The 10,997-nt window shown below is 58.6% G+C and overlaps 1 protein-coding gene across 1 annotated transcript in view; it reads right to left on the reverse strand.

Moving 5' to 3' along the window:
• The window catches only part of Psd2 (pleckstrin and Sec7 domain containing 2), a 29,559-nt gene extending 27,731 nt beyond the window's left edge, over positions 1-1,828 (reverse strand). Inside the window, exon 1 of the mRNA XM_048331337.1 lies at positions 1,467-1,828. Within this exon, the coding sequence (XP_048187294.1) occupies positions 1,467-1,828 (362 nt within the window). The remainder of the gene's footprint in view (positions 1-1,466) is intronic.
• Between the last annotated feature and the right edge of the window lie 9,169 nt (positions 1,829-10,997).

The raw sequence follows: 10,997 nt of genomic DNA on the forward strand, positions 1-10,997 counted from the left end.
TCGCCATCGGCCTCGGGTGTCCTCTCTGCAGAGGAGGTGACCCCACCCCGCACCCCCAGTCTGCACCGGGGAGCTCCCAGGCGCCGGGCCCTGCAGCCACGTCCTCACTGGCCCTTCTCAGCGTGTCACATTCTGTCTGCTGCCCTGTTTGGTATGCTCCCCAGCTCTACGCTCCCCAAATCAAAGTTCCACCAGGCCGAGGTCTGCCAACGCCTCTGCCAAGGATTGGGGACATCCAAGAAAGACTGCCCTGCCCTAAGAGCTCGCACCCATTGTCAGAGCCTCAAACGGCACCCCATCTCTCGTCCCCTCCACTCGGAGGAGCGGAGGGGCTCATCAACCATCAGCACCGTTTTCTTTTTTTTTTTTTTTTTTTTGGCCAGTCCTGGGCCTTTGACTCAGGGCCTGAGCACTGTCCCTGGCTTCTTCCCGCTCAAGGCTAGCACTCTGCCACTTGAGCCACAGCGCCGCCTCTGGCCGTTTTCTGTATATGTGGTGCTGGGGAATCGAACCTAGGGCCTCGTGTATCCGAGGCAGGCACTCTTGCCACTAGGCTATATCCCCAGCCCAGCAGCACCGTTTTCAATCCTCCATCTGCCCCCGCCTTCAGCCACCCCCCAATGAATAAAGATGGTACCCCAGGAAGCCCGGCTCTGCCCCAGCCTAGCCCCTGCGAGCTGCTGGCGGCCACCCCAACACCCAGTGCCCACAGACCCCCAACCTACATGCCCCACGCTTCCCTACGTGCCCACGGGTACACACTGCTCCACTCACACTTCCCCTCCCAGCTCCACACAGCCCAACGTGCTCCGACACATGCACACACGTGCACACACGTGCACACACATGCATACACGTGCACACACGTGCACACATTCTGCACTCTCTCCTCAGCCTTCCCTGAGGCCTTCTAAGCCTCCCCCTGCCCCCACCCCACCCTCCTCTGCACAATGACACCCCCAAGACTCCAGCGTCTCCACTTCCCACAGAGGGTAAGAGACAGGGTTAGAACTCCAGCGAGTGCGTGAGGGAGATTCCCGGTGGAACTTTCTGGTATACTCCTGGAGGCTAGAGGAGGGCTGTGGTACGAATGCCTGCGTTCCCGGGGCCAGCTGCAGAGTTGGGAGAGTCTCTGGGAATCTCCAGGAAGGGGGAGGAGGGGAGAGCCAGATGACCTTCCGCTTCAGGACCTTTCCAAAGGTCCTGGAACTCCAACGTGGCTGCGCTGGAGGGAGTACAGTGTCCCCCCACCCCAGAGAAACAATCACAATGGCCCTGGGGGCTGAGTGGGCCTTTAAGTCCTCTCCCATGGCTCGCCTTCCAAAATACCTAGAAGCTGGACAAAATAAGAACATCCAATCCCCAACGTGTATGAAAAATCAAGAACCAGAGGCAGACTAAGTAGCCAGGTCACAGAGCAATGGAGTTGGAAATGTGAGGAGCCCCCTTCTGAGACCCCCCGTTACCCCAGCGGAGGCTCCTCAGCATCTAGACACAGGCTCCCGGAGGCCTCGTCCCCCTCTGCCAGCCCTTCTGCCCTCCAGGGCCTGCGCTCTGTGGAATCTTCCAGAACACTGGCATCTGGTCCCGGGGCCAGGCCGTTGGTGATGGAGAGGTCGAGGCTGAGGTCGGGCAGGGCTGCATCCAGGTGCTCTGTGGGCAACTCCAGGTCCACCGGGGCTCCTGTGTCCTCCTTCCCGGGGCAGCTGGGGCAGTTGCCGGAGCCCTCCCTGGCCACCACTCCATTCTGGACTCCGGGCTCTGACTCGGGGTCCCCCGTGGCATCCCCTTCCACGGACAGGGAAGCGGGGACCTTGTCCTCCTCCATGGCAGCCATGGCCTCTGTCCCTCTCCGGCTGCCCCTGGGGCTCAGTAGACCTGGCAGAAGACAGGGACACTGGGGTCAGTACACAGGACAGGGGCTAGGCTTGGAAACCCCGAAAGAACTCCCAGCAGGGAGGGCCAAGACGCTCTCCTCAGGAACTCTCGGCTGAAATCCGGGTCCCTGAGATGGCTCCCTCCCAGCCAGCCTCCATCACCTCTCACCTGACCAGCAGCCCCCCCTTCCCTGTTGACACTCAGGTCTCTGCTGTGCCCTCCCCAAGTCGCCGAAGCCCCCCATAGAAGATCAGGTGGGGAGAAATAGAGGAGGACGGTGATTTCCTCCTCCTTAGGTCCCCCACACCTCCCCACTCCTGCTGGTGAGTGACACACACCAAAGCCCCGGCCTGCAGCAGCCACGCCGCGGGGCTCTTTCCATGCTCCCTGACTGGGGGTTGGGGGAGGATCTGTGCTGGGGACTGCCTTTCGGGGGACTTAAGAAAAGAGGCTAGCAACTCAACAGCGGTGTGGTTTCATCCGGGGCGGGGTCCACCCCAGGGGAGCCCCAAGAAACCTGGAAACTACCATATATCCAGGAGAGGCCCAGCGTGCGGCGCTGTCCAGGGTGCTGGGCGGGTCCCACCCCTGAGAGCCTCGCAGGGAGCCACGGCTGCGACCAGCACCCAGGAGGAAGGAGCCTGGAGCTTCGCCCACCCAGGCCTCCACCAGGGCTCAGGCAGTCAAGGAAGGACTCACAGAGCCACCGCGGGGCTCTCCGGAGAAAGCCACCGAGCGGGGGGGTGGCGTGATCTAGGTCTCACTCTGCCTCCTCCTCCCTCAGCACCTCGCCCCTTCTCGTCTAGGCTACCCCGCCCCCACATGCATCTCTGCCAGAGAACACAGGCCAGCCCCTGCCAACACCCTGAGAGAAGCAAAGGGGGAGGAATCTGGGCACTTCTCTGGTTTCTGCTCGGGCCACTTCCTTCCTCCCTTCCATGGGCCTTGACTACCCCCTGCTCCCTGCTGCCCCAAGGAGAAGGGCTGCCGGGGGGCAGGAGAGACGGCAGGAGAGGAGGGTCCACTTTCCTGGCTGCAACAGGACGAGCCACAGGCGCAGAGACAAAGACGTGAGCCCAAACTTCCTGCGCATGCGTGTTTAGAAGTCTCACTGAGGGCTCCAAACACACGCCAGGCTCTGTTCCCTCTTGAACCAGACTCTGCCAGGAAGGGACAGGATGATCTGTTACTCTCCTAATGAGGTAAGCATGAGAAACACAAGTTAGACTCCAAGAGGACTTCCCCCTTAGAGAAGATGGGCTCCAAGAGGATGATGGATCCCCTTCTTTGAGGACTTCTGGGCCCTCCAGGGAAATTTAGAGACCGCGCCCTGGTTAAGACTCATTTAACCCCGAGTAAAAGAGAGCGGGACCTGACCGCCATACTGAGTGTCCCCTCCTAGAGGTTTTTGACTACTGCATGAGAATAAGACTTACTTACTAAAAATGAATGCGGAAAAGCCCGCAAATCTTTAAAGAGCTGAGAGCCAGGACCCTGATCCGAGGACACCGGGGACCCTGGGGCTCCGCACAGCATGAGGGAGTCTTTCTGGTCTGCCCTACATCCCTACTGCTGCCGGTGCTATTTCAATCCATTCCCTCTGGCCGCGTACCCAAAGGAGGGACGACAAGAGGTCACCTCCCGAACTATGACTACCGCGGGGAGGGGGGGAGGCACATGCAAAGGAAAGAGAAGAGCGAAAGCCCTCTGTCTGGGTTCTAGTCTTCTGGCCTGCTTTGCAGCCAAGGCCAGCATAGACACTGCTCTGAGGCAGGGGGCTTAAACTAGGCTCCACCAAGAGGCCCCCTACTCCTGAGCCCTCCCCTGGCATGGTGGGGTCATGTCTGGTCAGGGCTGTGCCCGAGCCCCCACTGGAACCCAAGATTTGAGAGTAAAGTGGTTTCACTTGATTCTCAGTCTACATTAGCTCCCAAGTCAGGAGTGTGGGACATAATGAGCTGGGCGCTGTGGCTCACACCTGTAATCCCGACTGCTCAAGATGCTGAGATCTGAGGATCTGCCAGGGCAGGAAAGTCCATGAGACTCTTAGCTCCAACCAACCACCAAAAAAGGACTGAAAGCAGAGCTGTGGCTTAAGTAGTAGAATGCCAGCCTGGCGCAAAAACAAAACAAAAGGACAGCACCCCGGCTCTGAACTCAAGCCCCAGTACCGGCACACACAGAAAAGGCCCTCTGAGGAGATCTTTCTCCCAGCAGCTGCCCCTGGCAGCGCCAGCCCTACCTGTCCTGCCATGTCCCCCCGCAGCTGGGAGCAGGACAGAGGTTCTGCCAGCCCCGGGCGCTGAGCCGTGGCCTCCGTTTCTGGGGTGGGAAGACAAGGGGCAGCATTGAGCTCTATTCTGGACCAGGGGGTGGGGGGAGGGCTCATAGTCCCTGCCCGGGCTGAGGGCCAGTCCTGCCCTCATGCCCAGAGTCAGAATCCCAGGAGAGGTCCACAAAGGGGAAGTTTCAGGGCAGAAGCATAAGGCGAGGCCCCCCAAGTCCTCACTTGGACTCAGGATAGAGGCTAGGGGGAGGTCACGAGAGCTCTGAGAGCCACCGCCCAGGGAAGGCAAACACCACCCACGAGAAAGGCAGCCAGTGGACAGATGGGGAGCGAGGCCCGGGGCCTGCAGGGCTTTGGATAACAGTGATCTGCCTCAACAAGTAGAAGCCAGAAGCGCAGCATGACCTGTGTCCAGGCCCACTACCGCGGGATCAAAGCTCCAAACCCTCAAACAGAAGGCTCAGCCCTCAGCAGTGGCCCTGCCTGCCCCCGGCGCTCTGGCAGGAGGACGCAGAGCTGGGCCGCTGGGCACCCATCCCAAATGGGACTTCTGAAAAGGACAGGCTGGCAGGGGCCCAAGCTCCCCTGCGGCCTCTCTCAGCCTGACCCAGGCCCCTTTCCAGGTGGGGGCTCCTACTGCTCACAGCCTCTGGGGTGACCTTGGGCTCAGCGGCCTCTCTGTCAGCATCGCTCTAGATGGGGACCAGGAAGACGGGGGAGCCCTGGCTAGGCCAGGACGCACTGCTAAGTCACACACTGCCTGCCCGGGTCTCAGCTGCTCCCGACCCGTCCTCCCCATCCCCACCCCTTCTCCATGGCAGCTGAAGTGAGCTGTGAGAACACAAACTGCATCACGTTTCCCTCTTTCAGAACCCTCCAGCACCTCCCATCACCCAGTCTCCCAGGATGGCCTAAAAAGGCTCTGCCTGAGCTCATTCTGCTGCCCTCTCCCCCCTCCTCCCCCCCTCAGCCACACTGGCCTTCTTTCTGCTCCCCGAGCTCATTCCCACCTCAGGGCCTTTGCACCAGCTGTACCCTTGGCCTAGAATACCCTTTTCCTAAATCTGTAAATGACTACGTCCTCCGCCAGTCAAGGTTTAACCTGGGAGGATGCTGCCTCCCAGGGGTCCCCTCCCACCGCCCAGCTCTCTCACAACTCCCCAGAAGTGCAGGGCGCCCAGCTGAACTGAAACTCCCTTTCTGTTCCTGTGCTCACTTCCCGCCCTGCTCTCTGATTCTGGGAGGAGAGTCCAGTGGAGGCGGGGACCTGTTGTGTTCAGGGCTTTCTCCCCAAAGCCTGTATCTCAGAGCCAGACATAGATGACTTAGGATCATCTTCATCCCCATTTCTGGTGGAGGCTGAGGAGCGCGCAGATTCCAAAGCTGGAAATCAGCACTGACGATGGGATCATCTTAGGATCCCTTCCACGCGAGGATCCAAGCCAGGGGCTGTGGAAGCCACGGAGCAGGCAAGAGAGGAAGCCAGCAGGGCTCTGGAAGCCAGTCACCATTTAAAACCCAGGGGTGACTGGTGGCTCATGCCTATAATCTTTGCCACTCAGGAGGCTGGGATCTGAAGATCACAGTTCAGAGCCAGCTCAGGTAAACACATCTGAGACAGACTCTCATCTCCAGTTAATCAGCAAAAAATAACAGTAATAATCAGGACTTGAGGCATCGCTCAAGTGGTGGAGCCAGATGTAAGGGGAAAAAGAAAGAAAGAAAATAAGCAAGTGCACATAGATCGGCACTTGCCTCTGTGTTCTTTTGCTGTTGTTGCCAGTACTGGGACTTGAACTCCTGACATCACAAGGACACAGAGGCAAGTGCCTAGCCTATCTGTGTGCATTGAAATGTGAGCGTGCACACGCACACACACACACACACACACACGCACACACACACAGAGCAATCCTGCTGGGTGGTAATGGAGGCATTGAGGAGCTGACCAGCCTAATAGTAGGGTGAGGGACACCCAGACATCTGTCTGCTCAAGGAGAAGGAGAAACGGACACAGGCCAGTCCCGGGGCTGAGCGGTGTGGGAACAGGCGGAGTGGAAGCCGTTCGATACCTGAGGGGCTTCACCACGCAGCACAGGCACAGGAAGGGGCTGGGATCCGAGAAGGCTGTTCTGGAGCCTGGGTGTGGAGGGGAGGCTGAGCTGGGCTGGAAGCCAGGACGAGCGGCTTCGTCCCATGTGCTAGAGGCGCTCTGGAGAGCAAAGCCCCACTGTGGCCTCCTGTCCCCTGGTGCACTCGAAACGATTCCCAAGTCCTGGGCCGCTTTCAGCCCTGGATGGAGCTGTGGACTGCACCCCAGATTGGCTCCCCTGCGAGCCCTAGGGGATCAAAATGTTGATGGACAACATCTGGATTCTGGGGAGGCCCGCAGACCCCGAGCCATGCATAGGATCGGGGACGTGAACCTCCTACACCTCCCTGAGAGCCTTCTACCTCCCAGAGTGGGCGCAGCGGGGGCTCCCTGGCAAAGAAAACTGCACACTTCCATTTGAGGACCACAAGCTACCTCTAGGAACCTACCCTTCCTCAAAATTCCAACTGCCTGCCCCCTAGTTCATCCAGATGGTAGCACGTGGGCAGAATCTCTGCACACACACACACAGACATCCAAACAACACACTAGCGTGGAGGAAGGGTTCAGCACACACTTGGCCAGCTATGTTCTCACCGGCCTGGCACTCAAAGTTGGCCCAAGCTTGAACCTTCCAGACCCCACAAGAAACCAGAACTAGGCATCAGGGAGCTGCCGGGGAGCCCCCCCCCCCACCCCGGGAGACGCCCACATCACCCAGCTCTACATCCCTCTCGCCAAGCCTTTGCTAGTCAAAGAACCTGGAGGTCAGGTCCTTGCTGTCACCCCAGAATCCCAGGCGCGGCTCTGCCTCTCAACCCCCCTGCAGCAGCTTGGCCTCCCATCAGTGCAGGGCAGGGAGGGGGGGACATCCCCCCAGAAGCCCAGCCGCGACCACCTTGTACAGTAACAAGGACCTCAGACTGAGACAGTCCAGGACAGTGAGCCAACACCCTTACTGGACAGTCAGAAAGACGGCTTCCAACCCACCTGCCATGCGACTTCAGCGGGGCTGCCCGCCTCTCTCAGCCTCAACATCCTCATAAAATAAGGCAAAGCACTAGCACCGGCCTCGCGGGACCCACGTGAGAAATGAAGGCAACGGGGGACGTGAGGTGCAATGTCTTCTCCAGGACCCTCTCGGGCCCCGAGCAACACAACGCTGCCATTCCACCCACAGACATCGGCCCTTGGCAGCTGCTGAGAGGTTTCAGAGGCAGGGGCAGAAAACAATCCCTGTGGGGATGGTGGGGAGGGGCGGGGAGGGGACCCACCCCCACCCTTGCTGAGGCAGGAGAAGACCCTACCACCACCACCAAGTCCACGCTCATACCAGGTTTCAGGCAAGGGGGGGCGGAACAGCGCTCCCCCCCAAGCCCCGTGCACTCGGTACCTGCTTGGGGTTACGTGGGGTTATTAGTAAGCCAGCCCCATCCCTGGGTTTGTTGCCTTGGGTGGTGGGGTGAGGAAGGACTCCTCCTCCCGGCTGGGCAGGCGGAGGTCCCCAGGGCTGAGGACGCGCTCAGAGCTCACGCTGAAAAGGTCATTCCTTGACGTCGCCCAGCTTGCTGCTCTCCCCCATCAACTCGGTGGCCTCATTTGCTTATCATTTGCATATCTCTGCATGCTGTTTGGGATAGCCCTTAATACGAATGAACTCCATGACATTTGATGTCAAATCCCAAGTTATGTGTATAGCCAGCAACTCCATCCTGAACCAGCGAGTGCTACGTTACCTGAGGCCACACAGGACCGGGCTGCCCCGCCCACGAGAGGCCAGACGACCACTGCCTGCCTCCCTTGAACTGCGGAGGTGCCCAGGACTCACCCTCCTGGAGCCCACGCCGCACCTCCGTCCTGCGGATCAAAGCCAGCCAGGGGCTCGCGCCTGCAATCCTAGCTACTCAGGAGGCTGAAATCGGACGATTGCAGTTCAAAGCCAGCCTGGGCAGAAAGTCCGTGAGACTCTTATCTCCAGTTAATCACAAAAAAGTCCGAAGTGGAGCTGTGGATCAAGAGGGAGTGTGCCTCTGAGCTTTAAAACAAAAAGCTCAGGGACAGCGCCAAGCCCAGAGTGCAAGCTCCAAGACCAGTGAACATACATACAGAAACAGACAGACAGAGATTCCAAGAGCTACAGTGGCTAGCCAGCTACCCAATGTGCCACTCAGCCCTGGAAAACAGCAGGGCCAGGCAGAGCAAGGGAACTCGGAGTGAGGGGTTTTTGCTGTCTTGGTGAGGAGATCAGAGAGCCACTTGCCAATCACCTTCAACAGCCAGGAGAGGTGACGCCAGAGCCCCCCGCCCCATCTCTGCCCAGCTACCCCATGCCCCACGCCCCACATCCTCATGTCCTCTCTCCATACCCACACAGGACCCCCCTCTAGCAGCCACCTCCCCCGTGATCTCTTCCTGCCTCCCCCTCACTCTTCGCTGGGTGGCTCCTAATAAGCGGCCTTGCATGTCCTCTACCCCACCTGCCGTCCATGTCTACCCTCCGCTTTGGAATTTCAGCTCAGGTCCACTTGTCCCCCCCCCCCAACTAAGAGCACTGCTGGGCCCTGGGAAAGCCCTGAGCCTCAGGGGTAGGGCACAGGGCAGGAGAGAAAGGGGGGCGGGGAGGTCAAGAAGCAGCCACAAGACAGAACTGCCTCCTTCTGAACAGGGTAGGGGAAGCAGGTCTGGGATGGACAAGGAGTTCATGCTGAGAAACCTGAGCTAGAGGCATCTGGGAGGAGGGAAGGCTGAGATACAGAGGAGACTCCTGGAGCTCAGGAGCGGGGGGTGGGGTGGGGGTGGGGGAGCTTGGGATAGGATATGGAGGCCACAGCAACAAATGGCAAGACAGCTGCAGGACGGGATGCAACTGGTGCGGTGGACAAGGCGGCTTGCTGAGTCCCACAGTGCTCCCAAACCAAGACCCAGCCATGGAGTCAGGGGTGCTGACTCATGCCTGTAATCCACCTATTCACGAAATAGTGATCGAGGGGATCACAGTTCAAGACCAGCCTGGGCAAAAAGCATGATCTCTTCCCATGCAACAACCCAGGTGTGACTGTGTGTATCTGTCCTCTCGGCTACACAGGACACATGGCATCGGTTCTCCATCTCAGCTCTAGGCAAAACTATAAGACCCTGCCTGGAAATAACTAAAGCAAATAAGGGCTGGAGGGATGACCCAAGGAGTAGAGTTCCTGCTTAGCCCTGAGTTCAAATCCCAGTGTCAAAAAAGAAACCAAAATCAGCAGCAGAGGCTGAGAAGGAGCAACCCAGGAGGTGGGAAGGCAACGGGGGCTGGTTCTCTGCAAGTCAGCCGCAATTTCAAGGAAAGAGGAGGATGTAGGTGTCCACTGCTGAGACGTGACCTTCAATGCAGCGTCCTGAAGGTCACTGGGAGGCGCAGCCAGCAGAGCATGGGGCTAAAGTGCTCTCCGAGTGGAGTGGGGGGGGGGGGCTGAGAAGACAGGACAAAGATGTCTGGAGAAGATAATAAAACAATCTCTTGGGGGCTGGGGATATAGCCTAGTGGCAAGAGTGCCTGCCTCGGATACACGAGGCCCTAGGTTCGATTCCCCAGCACCACATACAGAAAACGGCCAGAAGCGGCGCTGTGGCTCAAGTGGCAGAGTGCTAGCCTTGAGCGGGAAGAAGCCAGGGACAGTGCTCAGGCCCTGAGTCCAAGGCCCAGGACTGGCCAAAAAAAAAAAAAAACAATCTCTTGGGGGGGGGGCGGTTGTACACAGGGCCTTTTATGTGATAGGCAGGAACTCTAGTACTTGAGTCACACTTCCAGCCTCTGGCTGGTTTTTTTTTTTTGTTTTTTTTTTTGGTTGTGGGGCTTGAACTCTGGGCCTGGGCACTGTCTCTGAGCTCTTCAGCTCAAGGCTAGCACTCTACCACCACTTGAGCCACAGCGCCACTTCTGGTTTTTCTGGTGGTTAATTGGGAGATAAAAGTCTCACGGACTTTTCTTCCAGGGCTGGCTTTGAACTATAATCCTGTGGGTCTCAGCCTTCTGAGTAGCAAGGACTACAGGCAAGCGCCTCCAACACTGCTGTGAGAATAAGCTTTTAAGATTGGGTGGAATAATCTAGAAGGGAGGGGGCACTGATGATGCAGAAGGAGACCCTTGCTGAAGCAGAGACCTCAAACAGGCCTAAGGAGACAGGATCTGCCGCTGCGCGGGGAGGCAGGCGGGCCAGAGGTTCGGAAGCAGGTGGGTGGTGAGCGGATCACTGAGAGTGAGAGGAAGTTCGCAGACATTTTGAGTGTGTTGATTTTCTCCTGGGCGGGAGGACGGGGGGAGGGAAGGCTAGATTGGGGATGCAGAGGACGTGTAAAACCAGCCGCTGGCCCAGGGAGAGATGGTGGACCTAGGGCTCACTGGTGAGCACCCCCGAGCCCAGGGGCCCCCTCGGAACTCCTAGGGTGGGCCTACAGTGAGAGCAGTCAGGGTCACGGTTTCCCTGGGGCCCTCACGGGATAAAGCAGACACTGGATTTCTCCAGGGTTCAGGATTTGTCAAGCAAGAAGCAACAGAAGGAGAGAAGGGGGTGACATCTTGACTTTGATGCCGGCCGCTGCCTCTAAGCTGGCCCTTGGCCTTCCCCCATGGTGACAGGAAGTTCACCCCCACTCCCTTGGAGGGTTCTGTGAGGCCTTCCTCTGCCCTTACCTCAAAATCACCTTCACAAGCCAGACCCTCTGTGGCCCTGCGCAAGCGCAGCTCTTCTGCCTCTA

This window comes from Perognathus longimembris, chromosome 22 (assembly GCF_023159225.1).
Source record: "Perognathus longimembris pacificus isolate PPM17 chromosome 22, ASM2315922v1, whole genome shotgun sequence".
NCBI classification, from domain to species: Eukaryota; Metazoa; Chordata; class Mammalia; order Rodentia; family Heteromyidae; genus Perognathus; species Perognathus longimembris.